We start from the raw sequence: 25863 nt of genomic DNA on the forward strand, positions 1-25863 counted from the left end.
TTTTTTCTAAACTCTTAATAATACTAAAAAGTTAACATATAAATGTATTTTGCTTCTTGTCTAGTTATATTATCTGGCAATTCATACAAAAAGGCAAAATAGGTGAAAACTCTATGGCTATATATAGATAATGATGGGATGTTTCATTATAGTACACTTGTAACCCAATTAGTTGGATCTTCTACAAGGCCTGATAAAATATGTGTCAAAACAATTACTTTCCAAGTGTTAAACTGTAAACATTACAAGTTTTATTGTCTTACTGATTAATGTATCCTTCCATAAAGGCATGACAAAATATTTGTGACAAGAATTACATTCCAAGTGTTCAACTCTAAAAATGGGAAATCTAATGTATGTGATGATGATGAGCCATTCTTTTCATACGGATAGTAATTAGTCTTTATAAGAGAAGGAAAAAAAAAGCATGATAACCTAATGGCTGGAAATTAATAAATGACACTTTATTAGATAAAAAAACAATACTAAGAAAAATGACGAGTGATTCAAATTCATTATTGAAGAAGTAGACTCATGTTCAAGAGTAAATTAAATTAGCAAGGCCATGGTTAGTATTCAAAAAATGATGAGTGGAACTTAAAAAGCACATATTTTGTATATTTCATATAAATTTTGGAGAGACTAAAAGTATGTAATACTTATTTTTGTAGTACCAAAAAAAAAAAATTAAAGTCTGAAAGATAGATGCGGTCAATGTATGGTGGCAAGGGAACATGATTAAGTGATGACCACCATAGTGTTTATTATTGCAGTGAGATTTGGACCGTTTAAGAATAATTTCGGCGATACAGATTTAAAATTTTTAATTAATAATTTTTAAATAATAAAATATTTCTTAAACACTGACCGTTAATAAATTATTTATAATTTAGATTCTATACCAATTAATATAATTTTTATTAAAAAAAATAAAACAAAAATCTTGATTAGAGATCAGATTCATCAAAACTCAATTCATTTGGTCTAATTCTCTTCAACGGGCAGGGATCTTAAAGGCCACCATCAGGTAGATACCACGCCACTGTGCCAGCACCTGTTAAAGCAGTCGCTGTTGGTCTCGTGTTCATTTTACTTCTTTAATTAAATTACTTCATAATAATTGAATATAAAATTTATATATCTTCTCTTTTCACACGTTCAAGTGGGCTGAGATCGGAGGGCACAATGCCTCTCGTTCTATGCAACTATAATCTGCCGTCTCATTTTTAACAAACATAAACACACGCTGCTTTCAGCTTTTAATGCTCTTCGTGAAAATTAATTAATTAATTTGAATAAATTAAAAATATTAGTTACATTAGCTAATACTCCTCCGGTCCTTAATATAGGACCCAATTAGTGAGTTAGTTTTGGTCATAAATATAAAACCCATTTCTTATATTTATCAATTATCTCTAAATTACCCTTATGGATACTCTTTCAACCATAATCAAGTAGAAGAGAAAGATGGAGTATTAAAAAATATGATTATGGTATTTTACGAAAAAGTGTCATATTTCTTATAATTAACTAACTTACCTAATTTCCTTAATCTAATCAAATTAGTTAAATGGGTCTTATATTAAGGACCGGAGGAGTATAATATATTCTTTTAACATGTTCTAAACATCTTTCTTAATTCTTTTCCTCCCTCTCATACTTAATTATTGTTGTGATCAATAAAGTTAATTTAAAAAAATTAATAAATATGTGAAATAAGTCTTATATATAGGATCAACATTAACTTCCTAATTAGGTCTTATATAAGGATCGAAGGAATATTTTTTTTCCTAGCCAATTTTTAATTCATGAATCATTATGCTAGTAAAAACACATATTTCATTATATGATAAGTATTATAAGAATTATAAGAATATAATTATAATTATATATATTATAATGTAATACCATAATTATTGTCATTTTGTGTGTGTAATGATTTAATGGAGATTTTTTCCCTGAACTTTGTGGTCATAACTCATAATGCCATAATTATATTACTGCTAAAAAAATTTAAAATTACCAAATCTCAACTAAAGAATTACAATAAAAATATATTGTTATTTGTAAATCTTCTTAATATTATTAAAACTTGTTAAAATGCTACCCGATTCAGATTTAGTAATTTTAATTTTTTTTAAATGGAATTCTGTTAAAAAAATTTGTTTTCTCTTCGCTGCCGCTTCCTGCCTTCACGGCACGCACGCTTTTCTTGCTACCTGCCTTCACGGACACGGAAATGTCCTTCACAGTTCTCACTATTTACTTTCTTTTTGGGATACAAAAAGGAAAGTATATTTAACAATAAGTCCTTAATTCATCTTATATTTACAATTTTACCCTCCGCGCCCGCTCCATTTATTTATAACTGCAAAATCATTCACCGCCAATTTCCCCCGTCATTCTGACACTCTCACACCTCACTCCCTGAGCTCTCGGAACCATTCATGCATGATGATCGGGACCTATCTTGGATACTGTGCAGGTGCCCCTTCGCGCTCCGTGAGTCTTCCCGTACGTGAATTCAACCATGTGCTTCTTGTTCCTCGAGAACTACCAGCGTCGGTAATAGGAAGCGGTAGACCAAGAAACAGAGGAGGAGCTCTGAGAGCGGCTAATTCCGATGGCGGAGACTCGTACCTTGATATGTGGAAGAAGGCTGTGGGTAACGAGAGAAAGAATCTTGAGTTTCATAGGATTGTTGAGAGTAGTTCTGGAGGGGATAATGGAGGTGGTGCGAAGCCCAGCTTTGAGGAATTGCAAAGGAAGAGTCAAGAGTTTCAGAAGATTCTCGAAGTTCCGAAGGAAGAAAGGGATAGGATTCAGCGAATGCAGGTGATTGATCGGGCGTCTGCCGGCCATCGCGGCGGCCAGAGCAGTTCTTCAGGAGAGTAATGTGTCCAACCCGGAGAGCCAGTCGGATGCTATCGTCGGTGGAGAATCGAGGAGAGAGCGCGGTGAAGCAGTGGGGGAAAATCAAGATGGTAACAGCATGTTCCCTATGTTTGCTTTATTGGAAGCTTTGTCATCGAGTTCTTTTCTTTAATGTGATGTTTTTTCCTGTAGCATTTTAGGGTTTTCCACTTGCTTGTGGTTTCTTTTTTTGGTCAAAATTTGCCTATGGTTTCAGTTGTTTGAATTCTGTAAAATATGCGATATTGTCTTAGGGGCAATGCTCTTTTTTTCCTTTTTAAATGAAATTTCTAGATAACTGTTTAAGAGTTGGCAACTGACTTACTTTATCATTCCGATATTTTGCAAGCAAAACTTCGTATTAGTTTTTGTAACCAATAATGCATTTTAAATTTTAATCGGATTGTCATTTATTGCTGTTATCAGCCTTTTATATATAGTAAATTATGCAGTTTAATCCATGATCAAGTATTTGAAATTTAAAATAATCAGGAATGAAGAGTGGAATTCCAAATCTGCCGCAATCAGAAAGTCAGAGAAAGGGAATTCCAGGTCCTGATTTTTGGTCCTGGACACCGCCTTCAGACAGTAATGTTCCTTCGAGTGATGTCACGGGCTTGCAGGCGGCCAAAAAATCTTCAGTTTTTTCGCCCAATCCTATTGCTGAGAAGGAAAGATCTTTTCAATTTCTTACAATTCCATTTCAAAGACCGCTTTCTCAAAGCAAATCTAGTTCTACTCTTCCTCCATTTGAGTCTTCACTAGAGGGTGAAAAACGAGAAGCCTCCAGGTCCAATGTAGAGCTGCCTTCCTTGGAAGAGGAACAGAGACGAGATGCACTGTTTGCTGACCATGCAGCAGAAGTTGTTAATGCCCTCAATGTTGTGGACAAATCATCACCTAGTGGAGTGAATCCAGACGGATCAAGATGGTGGAAAGAGACAGGAATTGAGCGAAGACCTGATGGTGTGATTTGCAAGTGGACAATGAATAGAGGTGTTAGTGCTGATAATGCCACCGAATGGCAAGAGACGTTCTGGGAAGCTTCTGATGTGTTTGGCTATAAGGAACTTGGTTCTGAGAAATCAGGTCGTGATGCATTTGGAAATGTTTGGCGTGAATTTTGGAGAGAATCAATGCGGCAGGTTAGAAAAAGGGACAGACTTAAGCTGCCCTTAAATGTGTTTTTTACTACATGCATCATATATTTTATCACCTGGGCAGCATTGTTTTAGGAGTTAGTGGTTTCCATCCTCATTGGCTCATACATTCAAGTGTGCAATTCGGTACTGTTTAGCTATTGTACATCAATTGGTACCTACCAAATATCGTTCTGCACCTGAAGCCTGATCTTTGTATTATCGAAGTCAAGAGAGACTAGAGTTGGCTGCCTTCTAAATTTGCACGTGAATTTATCTGCTGCCTCATGAGTTGCTGTCCCATATTCATGTTTTCTTTGCCTGTTTCTGTTTCATTTTATAAAACTTTATTTGTTAAGAATATGTTTGCAATAACTAATAACTTCTGTCTGAATAATTTTGCATTCACTTATGGATAAAGAACAGCATATTAATGCTTACTGTTACTGAGTAGGAATTTTGCTTGCAGGAAAATGGGCTTCTTCATATTGAGAAAACAGCAGACAAATGGGGAAAAAATGGTAAAGGTGAGGAGTGGCAAGAAAACTGGTGGGAGCATTATGGTGGGGGTGGTCAAACAGAAAAATGGGCGCACAAGTGGTGTAGTATTGATCCAAGCACACCCCTTGAACCTGGGCATGCTCATGTTTGGCATGAAAGGTACGGCTTTAATGCACTGGACTTTATAGCTTGTTATCAAATCAAATATATTTAAGCATGCACCGTGTCTATATGAAGTTCTAGGGAGTTTGTCTCTCTGATTACTGATCTTTCTAACTTATGAATTCATTAGATAATTGAAGTAAATCAGAAATCATACATGGGTTAAGTGAAATTTCTTGGGCTTTTGCTGTCGAGTTTTTCAATAAAAACACAAGGCATGGAAGAATTTTCTTTGAAAATCCAATCTTGCAGTGTTTCGCTGAAAAAAAAAATCCACTTTTTTTTAATTGTTGCTGAATAATCTAATAAAAAACACCTAAAAGCCTCCAAGTTTTCTCTTATTTTGTTAATATGAGCCATGTAGCTTTATGGGTTTGAGTTTATATTTGAACCTTGATCTCACATGTTGTCATGTTATGTGCTGGAAGCTTTGCATGAGTGGAATATGGCTCAGTGCTTGTTACTAGGAAACACCATGTATAATTTAGGGAATTCCTCCACTTGGCCTACCTAATTCCTTGAATGGGAGTTTTCCTTAACATCAAAGCTATCTGCTGCCTCAGTTTCCTCCACTTGGCCTTTCTAATTCCTTGAATGGAGTTTTCCTTTACATCAAAGTTATCCGCCGCCTCAAAGTTTCTTCTAACAGATTTTATAAATTTAATTACTTGCCTAGGAAGAAGTTTTTTCTGCTTCGCATACAAGTGGTTTACTTTCTTTTCATTTCTAGAAATGCATGTGGAAGCTAATATTTTGATCATTAGATGTACTAGTTAGTAACAGGTTCATCTAGCTTTAACTCCTAAAAATTAGTTAATTAGTTAATGCACAAAATAGCCTTTTTGAAAAATAACAAAGCTGCTATATAATATTAATCCTTATATCAAGTAATCTAAAGATGTTGCCAGAACTAAAATGCAATGAGTTCATATTTTCTAGCTCTACAGTTGTTCTAAGAACTAAAACGCAATGAGTGATCTGTTTTGGGGGTTGCTACATTCACTAATTTAGTATTTAAAGCTAAATGGTCCAAACAATTGGAGGACCTAACTATTAGTTTAGTCTAATTATAATAAGTAACATTGATAATTTTTAGCCTAATTCTTGGTTTTTCTGTTCCAATAATTTCCTATCTCTTGCCTAATTTGTGCTGTGCCTTTGTCAGATGGGGTGAAAACTATGATGGAAAGGGTGGCAGCATGAAGTATACGGACAAGTGGGCTGAGCGGTCTGTGGATGGTGGATGGGAGAAATGGGGAGACAAATGGGATGAAGATTTTGATCTAAATAGCCACGGCATCAAGCAAGGAGAGACGTGGTGGGAAGGTAAAGATGGGCAGCGATGGAACCGAACTTGGGGTGAGCAACACAATGGTTCTGGGTGGGTTCACAAGTATGGGAGGAGCAGCTGCGGGCAACACTGGGATACACACGTTCAGGAAGATACGTGGTACGAGAGATTCCCTCATTATGGTTTTTATCATTGCTTTGAAAACTCAGTTCAACTCAGGGAAGTTCCAAAGCCTCCTGAGATACTGGAAGAGTCTTGAGGTCTTACTGGCAAAATATAGGCGCACGCCATGGGGTCCTCTGAGAATAGCGCTAAGATCTGTATAGACAGTATAGTATGATCATGCCGATGTTTTTCTACAAGGGAAGTAAAGGCTACCTATGTTTTTCAAGCCTTGATAGAATTTTGTAATATGTTTGCCGATTTCTCTCAGCTTATCGTTCATTGAAGAAGTGTTAGTAACCATAATTGCTCTTTGTCGTCCTAAAGTACGGTTTAGCCTCTGTAATCTGAAATTGCATAACTCAAAAAGGATGTATTTTGTTGGATGGTGAAAAATTTCAGGTTCAGGCGAATGATTTTTACACAGCTAAAAATTATTACACGGGAAGGTTGATTAATTTCATACAGTACATCGCAAAGGTAATCATTTTCCGATAACGTTCCTCGTGCTCTTGTGCCCAAAAAAAAACAATGAAGAAGGGAAAGACAACGGAAGAGGAAAAAATTACACGAGTCCGATGACCGCACAAAACGCTGCCGTTTGATTTGATGGTAACGATTCGTTAGCAATTGAACAGATGAATCACTAATCTGCACGAATGTGGTGCATGTTCACTTGTTCAGCGCAATAGCGCCAAGTTGTGTGTCCTCATCTTCGGTGGCATTTTCGAAATTCTTCCCTTATACGAGCAACAGCCTCTTCTTGTTTCTTTCGTTCAGCCCCAATTTCGTTCTTCTGGAAATACGGCACCGACGAGTTTTTGTCAATCTCAGCCATCAACTAATCAGAGCATACCCACCAGAATGTGCAATTCCTTCTGGACATAGTGTTAGTATTTCAGTAGTTTTCTCTTTCACAGCAAGAATTCATGGCGTCTTTAATGCTCAATGGACCTAAAACACCCCTCTTCCTTAGTAATAGCATAACCCCATCTGGTTTAGGTTCTCAGAGTCTTAATTTTCCCAAGCGACCTCTAGTCGAGAAGGGTTTTGTGTCTCGTGATGACAAATATAGATTCAAGAACTTGACCCCCAGATGCAGCATCTCAGCCTCAAGGCCAGCTTCTCAACCTAGGTTCATACAACACAAAGCAGAGGCGTTTTGGTTCTACAGGTTTTTGTCGATTGTGTATGATCATATTATAAACCCGGGACACTGGACAGAAGAGATGAGAGACGAGGCACTGGAGCCTGCTGATTTGTATGATCGTAAAATGAGAGTCGTGGATGTTGGCGGAGGGACTGGGTTCACAACTCTTGGGATAGTGAAGCATGTTGATGCCAAGAATGTTACTATTCTTGACCAGTCTCCTCACCAATTGGCCAAGGCTAAGGAAAAGGAACCCCTGAAAGAATGCAGGATCATTGAGGGCGATGCTGAAGATCTTCCATTCCCTACTGATTATGCTGACAGATATGTTTCTGCTGGAAGGTAATTTTATTGTCTTGCCATGCTGAATGAGGTGTAAACTAGGGGAAACTATTCTACCTTCTAAATCAAAGTCAAAGGTTATTCTAAAATTTGTGTATGGACTTCATGTAACATAAGTGATTTTCAGACTAATATTCAACTTTTAAGGTATGGGTGTAGCTTAAAGTGAATATTGCATGTAGTTTGGGGGGAAGGTAAAACAGTACGTAAAAGTGAGATGCAGTTTTAATGATAGTTATTTGGTAAGATTGTGAATACCTAATGGGGATTTTGTTTATAAGTGAAATCATTGGTGAATATCTCTCTCTTATGTAATAATTAGAAAGAAAAGAAAACCCCTGGTCTTCTCGTTGACTTTATCATCTACAAATTGGTTTAGTCTTTTCTCTGTTTCCTGGATAGCTCTCATCCTTAATTTATTATTATGACTTGTGATTGTGTTATTCAGCATCGAATATTGGCCTGACCCACAACGTGGCATTAAGGAAGCATACAGAGTGCTGAAAATAGGAGGCAAGGCATGTATTATTGGTCCTGTATACCCAACCTTCTGGTTGTCCAGATTTTTTGCAGATGTGTGGATGCTCTTCCCCAAGGAGGAAGAGTACGTTGAATGGTTTCAGAAGGCTGGCTTCAAAGATGTAAAGCTGAAAAGAATAGGTCCAAAATGGTATCGTGGTGTGCGTCGACATGGTCTAATCATGGGTTGCTCTGTTACGGGTGTAAAGCCTTTTACTGGGGACTCTCCACTTCAGGTAATTTGCTTTCATTCTTCTCTGTTACTTTTAATTTGATCAAGCATTAGTCGAAGCCTACAAATTCGCTCTTTGTCCAATTTGAGTACATCATTACTATGCTGAGTCTCAAACCCACGTTTTTTTGGGCTTCTGATGATATAGTGCTTGACAGTAGGATTAGCATCTCATGCATCTGCTCAAGAGTAATCTTAAAATAGACGCAATGCTTGTTGTGGATCTGGGAATTGAATTTCCTTTGAGAGAGGGGGAAAAAAAAAGGACGGTAGAGTTCAAACCTTCTTGGAAGGAAAGAAGATACAAATGCTTTAGGCATATAGACTGTTCAGATATGTTTGTTCATAAGCAGAAACAATCCTGCAAAGTAAAAGGACTTAGTTGCTGCTCAAATATGAACTAAGTGAGTACTGGATAATCACACAGAAAAGAAAAAAAAAAAAAGGGACATGGTTGCTTTGCATTAGCCAGAATAGCTTCCTTTAAGTTTACTGGTATTCTGTTCTAAATGCTACATCCTTTGAAGTTTGGATGGAATAAATGAACCCTATAGGTTTGCATTGCCAAGTCAGGCAAAAGTCTTACTTTTAGTCTGATGGGTTTGCATTTCACAGTCTAGCCGTTAAGTCAGCTGAAATAAATGAATAGTTGAGCAAGGATTGTGGTTATTTTTTACTCCCTCCAATACTTTATATAAATCACGTGCTAGGAAGAATTTGTGGTCTTGAATATAAGTCACTTTGCATGAGTTTTTGGGGTATTTGATTTTTTACAAAAACGCCCTTCTTGCAGATTTCCAAGTTAATTATGTATGGCTTTTTAAATGAGTGTTGATTCGGGTAAATATGGAAACTTATTCAATTTTAAGACCATTTTAATAAGGCAACATTTTTTTGATTATGGTAAGGGTTTAAAATGATTTAAATTTAGAATCAAAGGAAGTAAACTTCTGTTGTGAATCACTGCTGGTTCTGCATTCTCACTTCTCAATGCAGACTGGATAGGGAAGACGTTTTGAGCCTAAATCTGGATAAATTTAAAAAAAAAAAATTAAGAAAAGGCAATGAACAGGGGAAACAGTGGTATGTTTTAGGCAGGTGATATGTAGATTTCTGACATTTTTCAATCGAAGGTACATTCTTTCGGTGAGTCCAATTGCTTGTGTCCATTAGTAGTTCCGATGGTCTGACCCTGTTTGATTCTTCCTTTGATTTTATTTTGGCTACTGTCAAATCTTTAGATTTATCACCCCTACTTTTGAGATGTTTCTTGTAATCTGTTTGGTACAAAATGGGAATGAAGAAGAGAATGGGAAAGGGAAAGCTCTCTTCCCATTCTATGTTTTTTCAATGGGAATATGTTTTTACAACTTCCATCTATCAGACACAATAAACATGATTTCCTTCACTTTTTTCTTTTCTTCAAAGAACCTTTCTATGTACCAAACATACCGTAAGAGTAAATTATACTGACCCTTTTGAATTTTGCTAATATTATGCATATAGGCTAAAACAAGACAATCCCTCACTTTTCTATTGTCAGACCAATACACTGCAGACATACGATCACCGTGAAGTACATAGTCGCCCCACTATGCAAAACATTTAAATACTTGTAGCATTAATTTTAGTACAACATCTAATGTATTTATACATGCAGCTTGGCCCTAAGGCAGAAGATGTAAAGAAGCCTGTAAATCCATTTGTGTTTCTTTCTCGGTTCATTCTTGGTGCCCTTGCAGCCGCTTACTATGTGTTGGTGCCAATTTATATGTGGATCAAGGACAAAATTGTTCCAAGGGGCATGCCCATTTAACATTGATCCCAAAACTGGGGTAGGGTTGTCATTCTTATGTACTTTTCTAAAATGACTGTTTGTGACTTTGTGATGATTCATACATAAATCTTTTCGCATTCTTCAATCTTGCCTTAATATTAGAGACAAGCTCAATCAGTATATCGGTATCGCATGCCATTAGTTATTCTCCTGATTGACAAACAAAACAGTGTATTAGCTTCAGAATTTTTGCCTGAACGTTTCTACGATGCCTTGTTCATTATTATTCTGCATTTTTCTTTCATATATTTCTTCTTGTTTTTTCCCTGGCTGACTCTCACATTACAGATAATATTACTTTTGGTCTTAAATATAAAACTTCAACTTACTTTGTCTTTTATTTTTCTCAAAATATCCCTATTTGAATGCACATGATTAAAGAAAAAAGTTTAAGGAGATCAACACATTTATGACAAATAATTAGCTTAACTGATTTTCTTAATATTCTCAAATTAGTTATATAGTTCTTATATTAAAGGCCTGAAGTCATATATTGAAATCCTTGGGTTCATAGTTTAACCTGAGAAACATACCAATGCGGGAAAGTAATGAAATTTAAATACTAGATTTATTATAATGAAGAGAAAAAGCAACGTCGAAGTAAGAAAATTGACTGAATAGACTTGAAGAGGCAAGCCATATCTCATTAGAGATGGCGTTAGTTTCATGGATATTATGACATCATCGTTGGTACATATAATGAAATAAAAATAAAGAGAGAAAAGAAGCTTTTTTTGTTTTTTATTTAAAAATGATAGGGAAATACAGAAATTTCAAATAATGACCATCATCATAATAATATGATAAATTTATACCTAATTTTCTCTGGTCAAGATGGAAACAAAATCTTCTTCCCATTCCCACATTTAATCAGTCTAAAATGTACAAGAATCTTTGGCCAATCCAAAATATTTTTTTCTTTGACAATTTCTTACTCGAGAAAAAGAGAAAAATAGTAAATTTGCTTGTTTGCTTGTGGTGGGAAATAAATAATCATGCGTCTTATTAGCATGATAACATTTTTAGAAATCAGAATAACCAAGCTCAATGATGAATTTGAACCAAATTCTATTTTCATTTTCTTATATTATTTTTCTAACATTCAGAAAACTTATTCCAAACTCATAAAAGATATAATTGAGAATCACGAAAATTTAATACTTTTCCAGTCTTAAATATAAGACTTATTTAGACCAAAGGAGTATTAAATAATTCTAAATACCATTTCCAATTTAGGTAATATAATTGTGTAAAGTTTAAAATCTTTAGTTTGAAAATAATGAGCAATTTAGTTATTGGAAGCTCAATGATAAACTGTGGATATTTACATCTGAATTTCTATTATTTACAGATGAGCTTGGGAATAGATCATACAGGTGAATGAACCAATTTTTCGTTCTATTTATTCATTTACCATCGTTTTCCCAACACATTTCTAAATATAAAAATTGCCGGAAAACTCCGGAGTGTTCAATTGAAACGGAAACCAAATGGGAAATAGTTGTGCATGGAACCAACAATGATCTGGCACATTTCTAAATATCAAAGCCGGTAATAGATGAAGAAGCAGCAAAAACAGAGATGAACAGAGTTGATGATGAAGAAGAAAATGATGACAGGGAGCAATATAATATAATATAATCTGAGAAAGAAATTAGCAGAGTAACGCCAATTTAAGAGGCAAACAATCACAGAGTGAATTTCATATATATATAGTGAGAGAGAGAGAGAGAGAGAGAGAGAGAGAGAGAGAAGGGGAAGAGGAATTGAAAGAACTGAGATCGAGGTTGGCTATGTTGTGATCTTAAAGAGGTTAAGCTCTTCTTACAGACTCCATGAACAACAACATGCGTATGAAAGCACGAATTTTGAAGAGTCTGTGTTCTTTTTTTGGACAAAAGAAGCATTGGGTCTTTTAACCCTTTGAGGAGAATGAGAAAATTTTTAGTAAGCTCCGATCAAAAAATTGGGAAAGTGAGTGGTGAGGTATAAGGTGAGAAATAATCATAGTTTAGTTATACGATGTTCAACAAATCCTCAAACGACACTTAGAATTGAGTAAGGACAATAATGATACTCCTCCGGTCCTTAATATAGGACCCAATTCTTAAGTTGGTTTTGGTCCTAAATATAAGACCCATTTCTCATATTTATCAATTTTCTCTAAATTATCCCTATGGATACTCCCTCAACCATAATCAAATAGAAGAAGGAGAGGAGGTATTAAGAAAGATGATTATGGTATTTTAGAAAAAATATGTCACTTTTCTTATAATTAACTAACTTACCTAACTTCATTAATCTAATCAAATTAGTTAAATAGGTCTTATATTAAGGACCGGAAGAGTAACATATATTCCTACATTAAGGGAGCGATATGATAGGTTTACCTTTAGGTTCTTGGTGCTGCCCTTTGATGAGTCGGAGGTATATACATATGGAACCATATTCTCCTATGTTCCTTTGCAATTTGAAGGCCTCGTCCTGCGTCACAAAATGATCAACTCACATTTTAATTGTAGTAATTATTGTAGCAAAGATGTTGTCAATAGTAAGTTGTCTCTGACAATTTTGAATAAGATCCCAAACTTGATTTTGGTATTAACATGTTTACGTGCGTATGCACATGTTTAAAGTGTATAATAACAAGGTATTTTTTGGATTAACATTTCAAATAACTTGTAAGTATGTTTTATGTGAGTCGAGATAAATCTTCTCTCACATTCTTACTTTGTATTCGGCAAATCACGATTGAAAAGCTACTTATTAGTCATTCCAAATGAGTAGTAAGATTATGAAATCCAAGCTAATTATTTGTATATGGAATTAAACCCAATGATCTAGATGGCGGACAAAAGCAATTAAACAAGGCGTTACTGTATGTACTATAAGGGCATTGGCTAGTGCTTGCTTTAATTAGTTTTTGGTTTCTTGGAAACAAAATTGGACTGAAAGGCAAAAAAAAGGAATTGACCTGAAATTGAAGGTGCCACGTGCTTATATATAGACAGATATAATATTCTTGATGCCGCCAACTTTTGTCCACTTTATTACTACGAGCCATGATTCAAATTGTGAAAGAGTATATATGTGCTGCCGGTGACACGGCGTGCGTCACTCGTTTCTCCATTTTTAACATATATCGGAAATACATTTCTACCGAGTGATTTATAAATCTTTAATGGGAAAACTGGGGATAAACCATCATGTAAAAAGTTAATTATAGAATGTGACCTAAACTTTTGAGGTCCTTTTGCAGAATTAAATAAAATTGTCATTATACCCTTAATGAAATGCAATTAGGATTAAGGATATACAATTAGGATAAGTGATATGTCATTAGATCATATATGCAACTAGACATATGTAATATGTAATTAGGATCAACCATATATAACTCGAGATCAACAATATGCAACTTGGATTGTTTAGTCTTTTACCCCTTGAATTTATTATCATCTAAAGTCAGATTCTATTCTACAATTAACTTTTCAAATAGGGATTTAAAAATCCCCAATTTTTCCCATCTTTAATTAGTATTGTCATTTTTTTCAATAAATTATCCCACTCATAATACATGTATATCTATTTATGGATCAAAAGGAGCATGTGTGAAAAAAAACCGGAAAGCACAAGTGGTATTTAGTACTTAGCAGTAATAAGTGAAAGAATATCATTTAAATTGCACATATAAATCCTAAAAAGTGAAAAAGGAAATTAAATTTGGATTCTCTGTTCTTACCTACTCTACTTTTAGATTTAATATTTTATAGTTGATATTTAACAAAGAAAAATTACATGAATGAACAAATGTAAACAGGTAATAAATTGTAATCTCGAATGGTTTAAACTTCAGGTGAAAAAAGTAAAAAAGAATTTGCTTTATAAAATACTTTTTCATTTCAGTGATGAATTATTCAAATCAAAATTTAGTAATTTCAATTTATTTATTGTTATTTAATATTATAATAATATTCTTATAATATATTAAATTCAAACTATTGGAAAATTAATTTTAAGGGTAAAAGGGCTAAAAGGAGAATAGGGGGAAGGGAAGGTAAGAGAAGAGACCTCAAACTCCACTCTCTTGGGACATTTGGCTTATACTTACATAATTTTCCACACTTAATTAGAATTGGACAAGAACCGTAATGGTGAATTGGTAACATATATTGCCACACACTTGGCCAAAAAAAAAAAAAAAAGAACACACATTGCCACACACATGCATTGGAACACGTAGAATGCTAAGATAGTAGAGTTAGCTAGTGTGCGGTGGCCGGTGGGGCAATGGGTACGTAGAGCTAAGGGTTGCAATGATCAACTCCTACGTTATGGAATTGACTCGCGATAGGTTTAACCCAGATAGTGAGGGCCGAAAAGGTCCGCTTTCACGTGGGCTGGTGAGTTGGCCCACCAAACTCTCACATTTATTTGTTTTTTTTTTTTAATTTTTCAATTTTTTTTATATTATTCCCTCACACACATATATAATATAATAAAGTTCTTGGTTTCCCTTACATATTTTATAGAAAAAATTAATATAGAGATATTTTTAGTTTTTCAAATGAAATATGACATATAATCATATAATAATAATTAATAAAATTCAAAAAATAAATGTAGGTTCACGAGTTGGCGGCTTAGCAAGCCAAAAAAGCCTGCTTTCAAGTAGGTCGGATCTGTGGATCCCACTCATATTATCAGTTCTACCCCAAGCTTTTTCCAATGACATTTAGGGTCCGTTTGGATCAGCGATTGGAAAAGCAGCTTATTAAAAAAGTAGCTTATAGAGAAGTGAAATTGGATAAAAGCTAAATTGGATAAGTTGAATTGTGTTTGGATTAGAGTTCAGAAAAACTAGATTGCAAAAGTGAGATTGGTAAAAGGTTGTTTGGATTATGATTGAGTAAAAGTAAGTTTGATTATAAAATGACTAAAATAGATATGAGTTTTAATAAATAATGAAACATGATTAAAAAAATAATTTCACATAATACAATGAAATTAAAATAATTTAATATGAAGAAGTCATAAAAAATATTTTAAATATAAAGTGAAACATGAAAAAATAAAAGTATATTTTTAGGAGCATATTTAAAAAATATATATATTTCTAACTTATTCATTACTTTCAACTAATTTTAACTGATTTTTTATTATCTACAAATTAGTTATTTGAGGCTTATAATAAGAACCAAAAGAGGTAATAAATTTCTTAACTTTTTCTCTCTCCATATTTCAAAAGCTATAAGCCATAAGCTATAAGTTATAAGCTGTTAATTTTAGCTTATAGCTTATTGTAGCTTTTCAGACAAAAGCCCGATTGTAGAAAAGCTGATCCAAACAGACCTAATTGTGTCAATCGAGCTTATAGAGCTTATAAGCTACTTATAAGCTCAAAATAAGTGATGCCAAACAGGCACTTAAGTTCCTGGCGTTGGCTGTTGATATGAATTGGAGGTATATGTTGAACCATAACCAATGTATTCTCCTATGTCATCTTTTCCCTTTGGGATTGAAGAATTCATCCTGCGTTAAAAAATGAGAAGGCGGTCAAATTCTCAAAAACTTCTCTGGTTCAAAAATTAATGACCCATTTTCCTAAGTGATTTAAATATTACAAACAACACATTGAAAAGTGGGTCAGTCATTGAATTAGTTAAGACAGTAGTTTAAAAGTCAGTAGTTGAACTAAAGTCAACAAAATCATGATTAAAATAATAAAATCTAATTAAGAAATATAAAAATATTCATATACATAACCCCTGAAAACAATATTATTTAAATTAAATACATTAATTAACAAGTAAATGAAATGTTTATATATAAACCACACATAATCGAAATAAAATGGAGTTACTAAATGACAAATATGACTTATTGTTTTTATTTTTTAGACTCAAAACAACATTATTTATTCATACTATGCGAGGAGATAACAAAACTATACAATCTAACCTAGTCGACACATCTAAAACTCTTGGCCGAACTAGCCAAGAGATCAGTTTACTAGTCTAACTAGTTTTCCTGGGTTAGATTTTAATACTATGATTACGGAGCAGAAAATTAAGAACAAAGCAAGTCAAAAATAACACACTAAACCAGACACAAAAAGAATGAAACATGTATATAGATTAAGGAGTAAATTTATCTTGAAAGTTTTCGCTCAAGATTAATGGTATTTTTGGGTTCAATATTGTTCTGAAAGTTTTAAAACGTAACAATGTTGCCCACCTCATTGGTAAACTAACATTCACTGTTAAAATATTGATATTAACTATTAAGATTTTTAATAAAAATTAAGGTTCAACATTGTTCTATTTTAATACTTTCAGGACAATTTTGAATTTAACAAAACTTAACCTTGAAGGCAAATTTGCATAACCTATATAATTTTTATAGTTTGAAAAGCTTCAGAGATCATGACAGTGGAGTGATGATGGAGAAGAAATTTTACGTGTCGGTGGGAGGTAGCCTCCCGTAGCCCAGCGAGTCTCCAATGACGGTTGGCTCGATGGCCCTTTCCTTTGAGGTTGATGAATAATTGCCACTAGCACTATCATCACTATTATCACATTCACACACATATGTACGTCCGTATCCGATGTTATCTCCAATAATCACCTTTTTTCCCTTTGCATCTGATGAATAACTCATCCCTGCATTATTATTACCACAACGTTGTTGTCTCTATCAACGAAATCGCAAGGTAACGCCAAGAAGCAAGCAATTATATGCTGAAGAAACAAACAGACAAATTAATTTTCTGGGCAACAACAGAATCGGAATAAGAAAAGAAAGCGGGGCGATGGAGGCCAATGAAGATGAGGGTGGTGGTGTTGTAGTTGACGACGGAGCAGTAAAGATGTCCGGCGAATGATGGTGGCGGGGAATGTTCTTCATTCGGTACTTCACTATCCAACGGAGGCGACGCCGTAACAGAAGAAATTACAGCAGAAAACGATACGATATGCTGTAATGATATACTACCTCCGTCTCTAAATATAAGAGTTAGTTAACTATTTTGAGTAGATTAAGAAAATAAGTTAAATTAGTTATTTGTAATAAATATATGTTGTCTTTCCTAAAATATGCTTGCTAATCAAGTTTATTGGTTACAACTATCATTATCAGAAGACTATCTTGAGAAAAAAATAAATAAATATGAGAGATAAAGTAGATTGAGGTCTTACATTTAAGACCAAAATAAAAGTCAAATGATGTCTTATATCAAGAACCGGAGGTAGTAGAGGTTTACCTGCAGGGGAAGCGACGCTGGCGGACGATTTCTTCGGAGCTCTCTCACGAACTGAGAACTTTGTAATATGTATATCAAAGATTTAAGCTCTCAACTATATATGAACAACTCACACTGTGTAGCATGAAATGAATATATAGAGTGAAGCTTTTCTTTCCAAGTCATTTTTTTATAAGATGACGAGAGAATAGAAAAGCCTTTCTTCTTACGTCAGTTTTCCTATGAAGAAGAGATAGGGGGATGGGGGGGGGGGGGGGGGGGAAAGCTTTTCTTCCTACGTTTGACGAGAGAGCGAGATACAGAGAGAGAAGCTTTTCTTGTTGCATTAGTTTTGCTAGAATCGGGTTTGAGTGCTCATCGCCCTAAGCTCACTGTGGTGAGATATGAACCTTGTAAAAATAATTTCAAGGTTGAATTGTCATAAGATTCCCCCAAAAAAAATATATATAAAAGTCTCAATAACAAGAGAGCAGCATAAACCACTTGTTATCTTTTATATTGGGACTTGTCATTACATGCTACATAGTTGTCAACAAGTTTTAGAATAATTAAATCCCTTCTTATTGCAATTCCTCCAGATTTCAATGGCGCATACCTATAATTTTCAAATGATAATTTCTAAGAATGGCCAAAAATAAATGATGATTTTTAAGATCTGTACCCACGAAAATAATTTTGCCAGGAAAGGGTCGCTCCACTTCACTTTCTCTCCATTTTCATCCACCTCTCATTTCAATCATTAAAATTGCGATTTGAATAATTCAAATTTCATATTATCTAAAATAATTTTAAAAATATTTTTTATTGTTATTTTAAATTAGCAGGGCTAAAATTCAGCAGTTTAATTTTATTTTTTTAAAAAAATTAACATTTTAGGAAAAATGACAAAAACAGTTAAAAATTACTAAATCTCAAATCAAATTTGGTAATAATATTTTATTTGGTGTTGATAACATTAAATTCGCAAATAACAACAACATAGTAATTTTCAACTTTTTTTTAATCATTTTTCGCAACATTTTATTCATAATTTAATAAAATAAAAAATCTAAACCTTTTAAATTTTAATCTCATGATTAAAAGAAAAAAGGAATGAAAATGGAGGGGAAGAAAGGTGGCGAGGCCCCTCTCCTGCTTCGGTCGCCGAAGCTCACTCGATCACTCCGTTTTGGTAAGGTGACCAGCGAGATATTCGGTCCAAAAAAAAAAAAAGACCAGCGAGATGGAGGGGTGGGTGAGCGGTCCAATGAGGTTCAAAGCTTTTTTCATTTTTCCCCCCTTCTAAAGACATGTAGGAGTAAAACCACGAAACCTGAAGGAAGACGAAGCAGCACAGCTCAGCAAGCTCCCTACAATCCAACATTCCCACCCCCAATTCACCACGTTTTTTTTAGCCCAGAAGAAAAGCCTGAACCCATCCGTTTATTTTTTTGTGTTTTTTAATGTTAATATTCTTATTCTTAGTCTCTTTATTCTTATTTTGCCTACAATTCTTGCGTCTTTCCGTTCCTTTTCTTCTACTTTCTCTGGCAACAAATTGTGGCAAGTGCATATATGCACTTGGGCAAGATTTTCTGGTGCCACATCTTGACCATTTGGATGGTTCAGATACCCCAATGGCGTTACGTTTCTGAAGTTCTACGTTAATATATATATATATATATATATATATATAAATATTAGCGGTGTTATGATATTTTCCAGAAGGATTCGTCGGCGGGGAAATTAAATTTCCCGCGAAAATCAGCTCTTACCAACTGAAACATTTTCCCCGCCCCTTTTGCACTATTTCCGCACTCATACGCCTTTCTAAAAGCATTAATTGATTTTCCGGCTGCTGCATTGTAACTCCCTCAGTTCTTTTCTATAAGAGTCCATTAACCGAATCATGCTGATAAAAAAAAATTTTTTTAAATCAGTTAGAAACAATAAATATGTTAAAAAATACAATTATTTTCTAAAAACACCTTTATTTATGAAAAATGTGGGGCCGAGAGAAAGAAAATGAGAGAGGCAGGTAATTACTTGAGGATAAATATGAAAAAAAAAATTATTAAATATCCAAATATTTCTAAAGTGCCTCCCATAAAAAAAAACATGTCTCTTCAGAATATATATATTTATATATATATATTTATATAAAAGTCTGCATGAGACGTTTACGTGCGCACATACGGCTCCTGGTAACCCGTAACAGGCTAGACGGGTTTTCCGGTCGGTTTAACTTTGTGTTTAAAAGGATCACTAAACGGGCTAGCCCATGCCCATAAACGGGCAGATCATAAGCCCACGTGGCTGTTACTGACCCCAACAATTGGCATGGACACCCAGATTTTGCTTTTTTGAAAGAAATATCAGACAGTCAATAATACAGACTTATTAAAAATGAATTAAAAGAAGTAAAAATGATGTTTAATTTTTTTATCTAAATTATTAAGTTCTAGAATTTGAATTCTGTTGAAATTATGTAAATATTCCATTTATTAAAATATACTCAGATTTTCTTAATATAATATATTTTTAGTAGAATTATAAAAACTGCACGCAAATTATGTAACTATTCCTTTTATCAATACCATATATAAATATAAAATTTATAAAAAAAATTCATTATTCTCATAAGTCACAAAGATGTAGTAATTCATTTTTCATGTTAATTTAATCTTATGCCCATCTAAGTTTCAATTAGAAAAGCCGAATAATCAATGGGTATTGGGTGGGGAGCCCCGAGCGTGTGAAGTCCAGTTGTGATTTGTGAGCGCTGGCAAAGGACCCAAAAAACAAAAAGGATAATATAATGTCTAGTCCTTAAATTTGTCTTTATTTTGGTTTTAATTTTTCAACTTTCAAACCATAGGTTTTAGTTCTTCAAGGGGTAAAATGATCCAAGTTTTTATTGGATTATAAGGACCAATATTTTAAATGAAAGAAAATTTAAAGAATCAAAACCTATGATTTGAAATTTGAGAGATCAAAATCAAAATGAGAATAAACTTAAAAGGCCAAAGTTTGTATTAATAAATAAAAAAAAAGGTTGTGAAGTACTTATTTGTGAGCAACCAGAACAACATGCATGCTCGATTTTTTTTTTTTTCACCCGGTCATTAAACTAACTTGGCATTAAAAACTTATCCGAAAAAAAGGAATTACCATAAAAAAGGGGTCACATATATGGTTAATTTTTCATTCTCACTATCAAATCAGCACCTCTAATCATAGCCCAAAACAGTAGTATCTCAAAAAATTAAATCTAAACCATTCAAATTAGACATGAACAATCTAAATTTAATGAGTTTGGATGCTCAATTATTTCCAGATTGAGATGGTACCAAACACTGAGTGATGAGAGAGGCTCTTGACGAGGGAGGTTTTCAGATATGAGTCCCCAGTCTCCTCCACACTCATGGGACGGGCATGTTAATTTTTTATTAATTTCAAAGTCAATTATTTTCAGAACTCAAAAACTCATAATAAAAATTATATAAAAATAAAAATAAATTTTTGTTGAAATTGTTGATATTATGTAAATATTCCATATATTTGAATGAATAAATAAAGTTGGGTGCGACGATACCAACCTTAGGACAGCAAATGCAAGAATATATTTTTAAATAAAATTAAAAAATTGTATAAATTACTGTCCAGTTCGATATGAATTATTTTGTCCTGCTTGACTCTCTTTTGATTTCTCCCTCGCCATACCCTCCACTTGTCCCCAATCTTCATCACACCCACAGACCTCAACATGACCCTTCCTATTTGACTGGACTCTACCAAAACAGCCCTCAAAATTCCATTCCATGTCCAGGCCATTTTTGTCAGTGCCTCTGAAAAACTCATAAAATTCCTTTCTCATTTGCAAAAGCAGCGCAATAAGTATCCTAAAAATGCAAAATTTCAAGTTAAGCACTTAAGAGTTATAAATAACAGAGGAGAAGGAAAAGCATCACCTTGCATCATGAAAAAATGAAAAAATGACAAAAATACCATAAATGTCAACAAATGCATGTTTTCTACAATTGAGTTGAACATAATATTATAACACATTTTAACAAATTTCAAATTCACATTAACAAGTTGTTTTTTTCCGACTTGTTAAGTCTTGAGGTTAAAAAAAAGTAGATTGTCAATCTTAATTTTAACATTTTCATAATTCCAATGGACGCTTTTCCTCATTCTCTATCATTTGTAAATTGTAACTGTTAGGTACTTGACTTAAAATTTAATTTTTTTCAGAGTATTTTGGATCATTTTTCCTTTAAGCTTGATCTTATTATCTAATTTTCTGTTTGATAACTTCAGTGCCTCTGACGGACCCACAACGATTTATTAGTTACGCACGTGTTCATGAAGAATCTAACGTCCGAAGCCTCTTAATTTAAAAAAAGAGTAAAATACATTGACTACTCCTCTATTTTACTTAAATTATAGAAATCTCTCTTTTATTTTGAAAACGTATACAAACTTCCTTTCAAATTAAAATGTATGTTACACAAATCTCCCTTATACTTTTAAGATTTAATTTCTATCCATCCAACTGTTAGTTGATTGTTAAGTTTGACTTTTAAATTTTTATGTTGACCAAAATATCCCTCTTTAACATAAATGTTATTTAAACATTTACATAAAAAATAATTTTTGATACAACAAAAAATAATTATGATACATGTATTTTCAAAATTTTTAATTTCATTTATATTATAGAATTATATAATTTTAGTTCTTCATGAAATATTGAAACTTAAGATTTTTTTAAATGGTTAGAAAATATTTTGAATGCTTATTTTCTTATCACATATTATGCGAGTTTGGAAACTTATATAAATCATTTAAATTTATGATTGTATTAACTAAATTACTTAATTTTTTGGTCCAATATGATAAAAACATTAAACAAACAACAATTTTCAAAAATAAAAAAAATAAAATTAAGGTAAAAGAGAAAATCTTAAATTCTTCAATATACTTTTAACTAAGATTTTGAGATTTAGTATTATAGGGTAATTTAGCAAATAGAAAGTACTTCAATATAAATTTGAAATAAAAAAATATTTTCTGAAATATTCTTAACAGAGTTAACAATTTGGATTTAAATGTACGTTTTTAAAATAGAGGGAAGGTCTGTGTATTTAAGACAAAATGTAAGGAAAATTAGAGTATTTTACTCTTTAAAAAATGGTGATGGCATGAAAATTAGTGAAGGCTTGGGGAGAAAATAAGAAAACTTGGGGGCCTCTAATTTATTAATTTAATAAATAAATTATTATCCTTTTTTAATCCAAAAGAAATTCTATTTTACTAATAACACAAAAAGAAATTACACGCACCTCAATAGCTAAAAAAAACAAAAGAAAACTCTCAAAAAAAATCCTATAAATTATTCAACTATAGTCAAGATAATTCTATGGGAAAATGACAATAAAATACCACTTGAATTTCAAAAAGACAGATAAGGGACCTAAATAAGCAAAATGACAAATAGGGCACTGGGTACCAATCTGGAATTCATATTTTCAGCCAAAAGACCAAAATGCCCTGATGATATGCGGGAAGACTGAAAGCTGAAAGTGAGAGAAAGGAGAGAGGAAGACCGACGCTGATGAAATGCGGGAAGAAGGAAAGAAGAATGTTGGAAATGCTATTATCTTACTCCTTCACATCACCATTCTGTAGAGATTGTTGATTTGATGGGTTTTGGTTATGGGAAAGAGGATTTGTAGTGAGAGAGGGAGTGAACCAAAGCGGAAAGATGAAGCGGAAATCAGAAAACTGGCAAACAATTACGTAACGTAACTGCTGTCATATGCCTGCTGGTTTTTGGTAAATCCCATTACGTGAATGGTAAATTTCACTATACATGTAGTTAATTATGAATTTTACAAAATACATATTGTGATTTACAATTTTTGTAATGAAAGTGACTACTTTGTTAATGGGTTTTGCAACCTGTTTTCAGGAGATAAACAACTTGTTTGTAAAAACTAATAAAAGTGACAACTTTTGTAGTCACGTTGAATTAACTGGTTACAAAAGCCATTTAAGAAGTGGTCATTTTCACTATAAAAGTTGTAAATATCACTGTGTGTTTTGTAAAATTCAGCGTCAAATTTTATTGATTTTTAGAAACAAGTTGCTCATCCCCTGAAAAGAGGTTGCAAAACTCATTTAAGAAGTGGTAATTTTCACTACAAAAGTTGTAAATATCACTCTATGTTTTGTAAAATTCAGCATAGAATTTTATTGGTTTTTAGAAACAAGTTGTCAATCCCTTGAAAAGAGGTTGCAAAACTCATTTAAGAAGTGGTCATTTTCACTATAAAAGTTGTAAATATCACTGTGTGTTTTGTAAAATTCAGCGTCAAATTTTATTGATTTTTAGAAACAAGTTGCTCATCCCCTGAAAAGAGGTTGCAAAACTCATTTAAGAAGTGGTAATTTTGACTACAAAAGTTGTAACTATCACTATGTGTTTTGTAAAATTCAGCATGGAATTTTATTGGTTTTTAGAAACAAGTTGCCAATCCCTTGAAAAGATGTTGCAAAACTCATTTAAGAAGTGGTAATTTTCACTACAAAAGTTGTAAATATCACTCTATGTTTTGTAAAATTCAGTATGAAATTTTATTGGTTTTTAGAAACAAGTTGCCAATTCCTTGAAAAGAGATTGCAAAACTCATTTAAGAAGTGGTAATTTTCACTACGAAAGTTGTAAATTTCACTATATGTTTTGTCAAATTTAGTAGGAAATTTTATTAGTTTTTAGAAACAAGCTGCCCATCCCCTGAAAACAAGTTACAAAACCCATTGAATAAGTGGTCATTTTTACTACGGAAGTTGTAAATCCCACTATACGTTTTGTCAAATTTAGCGTGAAATTTTATTAGTTTTTACAAACAAGTTGTTTATCTCCTGAAAACAGGTTGCAAAACCCATTAACAAAGTAGTCATTTTCACTACAAAAGTTGTAAATCACAATATGTATTTTGTAAAATTCATAATTAACTACATGTATAGTGAAATTTACCATTCACGTAATGGGATTTGCCAAAAACCAGCAAGCATATGACAACAGTTACGTTACGTAATTGCTTGCCAGTTTTCTGATTTCCGCTTCATCTTTCCTCTTCAGTTCACTCCCTCTCTCACTACAAATTCTCTTTCCCACAACCAAAACCCACCAAATCAACAATCTCTACAGAATGGTGATGCGAAGGAGTAAGATAATAGCATTTCTAACATTCTTCTTTCCTTCTTCCCGCATTTCATCAGCGTCGGTCTTCCTCTCTCCTTTCTCTCACTGCGTCAGTCTTCCTCTCTCCTTTCTCTCACTTTCAGCTTTCGGTCTTCCGCATTTCATCAGGGCATTTTGGTCTTTTGGCGAAAATATGAATTCCAGATTGGTACCCAGTGCCCTATTTGTCATTTTGCTTATTCAGATCCCTTATCTGTCTTTTTGGAATTCAAGTGGTATTTTATTGTCATTTTTCCTAATTCTATACTATTTTTTATCAAAAAGAATCATATAACTAGTTGATTGAATTTATTGGGTCGGGCCTGACCCGAATGGAGGTTAGATAGAAGTGACACCCTCGTAAGCAACGTACCATTGCCGTTATAACTATGCCGCTGCATACAGCAGTGGTCCAGATTCAAATCATAATATCACATTAGTGTCCGAATTAGCAAAAGGACAAAACCTATGAAAGTACAAAAGATTATCACTTTATTCAGGGTCCCCATTCCAAATTTTATTTTATTTTTTCCCTTTAATTTTACGCCTATAACGTACTAGATCCAGAAATTTTGCCTCAACGTTTCAACAATGCCTTGTTCATTATTATTTTGCCTTTCTCTTTGATACCTTTCTTTTATTTCTTTTCCTGGCTGACTCTTACACTACAGATAATATACATTGAAATCTTTGACTTCATAGTTTAAACAGAAAAACAGAGCAATGCTGGGAAGTGATGAAATTTAAAGACATTTATTATAGTGAAGAGAAGAGGCAATGAAGGATATCATCATATAGATCTAAAGAGACAAGTGGCCTCTCATTAGATGGGATTAGTTGTATGGATATTATGACACGATTGTTGGTGCATATAATGCAATGAAATAAAAATAAAGATAAAAACGAAATGACGCTGCAAATGATTTTTTTATTTATTTGACAATGATAAAAAAAATACAGCAATTTTAAATAATCATCATCATAATAATCTAATAAATTTATATCTCATTTTCCCTGGTCATGGAAACAAAATCTTCCCATTCCCACATTTAATTTAATCAGCCTTAAATGTGGGAGAATCTTTGGCCAATCCAAAGAAGATTTTATTTCGAGAATTTTTTTT

General features: G+C 33.3%; 2 protein-coding genes across 2 annotated transcripts; both read left to right on the forward strand.

Moving 5' to 3' along the window:
* The first annotated feature begins 2419 nt into the window (after nucleotides 1–2419).
* Nucleotides 2420–6578, forward strand: LOC114740223 (uncharacterized). Its single transcript, XM_028928343.1, is given in 5 exon segments — nucleotides 2420–2856; nucleotides 2858–2984; nucleotides 3406–4058; nucleotides 4522–4712; nucleotides 5881–6578. Coding segments are annotated over 5 exon segments (1761 nt in total). The 5' UTR covers nucleotides 2420–2451; the 3' UTR covers nucleotides 6266–6578.
* A 100-nt stretch (nucleotides 6579–6678) lies between these two features.
* On the forward strand, nucleotides 6679–10457 carry LOC114740224 (2-methyl-6-phytyl-1,4-hydroquinone methyltransferase, chloroplastic). Its single transcript, XM_028928344.1, has 3 exons — nucleotides 6679–7660; nucleotides 8109–8415; nucleotides 10072–10457. The coding sequence occupies exons 1-3, from the start codon at nucleotides 7098–7100 to the stop codon at nucleotides 10225–10227; spliced, it is 1026 nt and encodes a 341-aa protein (XP_028784177.1). The 5' UTR covers nucleotides 6679–7097; the 3' UTR covers nucleotides 10228–10457.
* Nucleotides 10458–25863: the final 15406 nt, after the last annotated feature.

The sequence above is a fragment of the Neltuma alba genome, unplaced genomic scaffold, assembly GCF_004799145.2.
Source record: "Neltuma alba isolate B1F8T4 unplaced genomic scaffold, ASM479914v2 tig00003082_pilon, whole genome shotgun sequence".
NCBI lineage: Eukaryota > Viridiplantae > Streptophyta > Magnoliopsida > Fabales > Fabaceae > Neltuma > Neltuma alba.

Bases quoted from the DNA above. Each gene is read 5' to 3' on its own strand.
- LOC114740224 (XM_028928344.1), top strand. From the start codon at position 7,098: ATGGCGTCTTTAATGCTCAATGGACCTAAAACACCCCTCTTCCTTAGT. The intron at 7,661-8,108 runs GTAATTTTATTG...TGTGTTATTCAG, and splicing joins AGATATGTTTCTGCTGGAAG to CATCGAATATTGGCCTGACC. The intron at 8,416-10,071 runs GTAATTTGCTTT...TTATACATGCAG, and splicing joins CTGGGGACTCTCCACTTCAG to CTTGGCCCTAAGGCAGAAGA.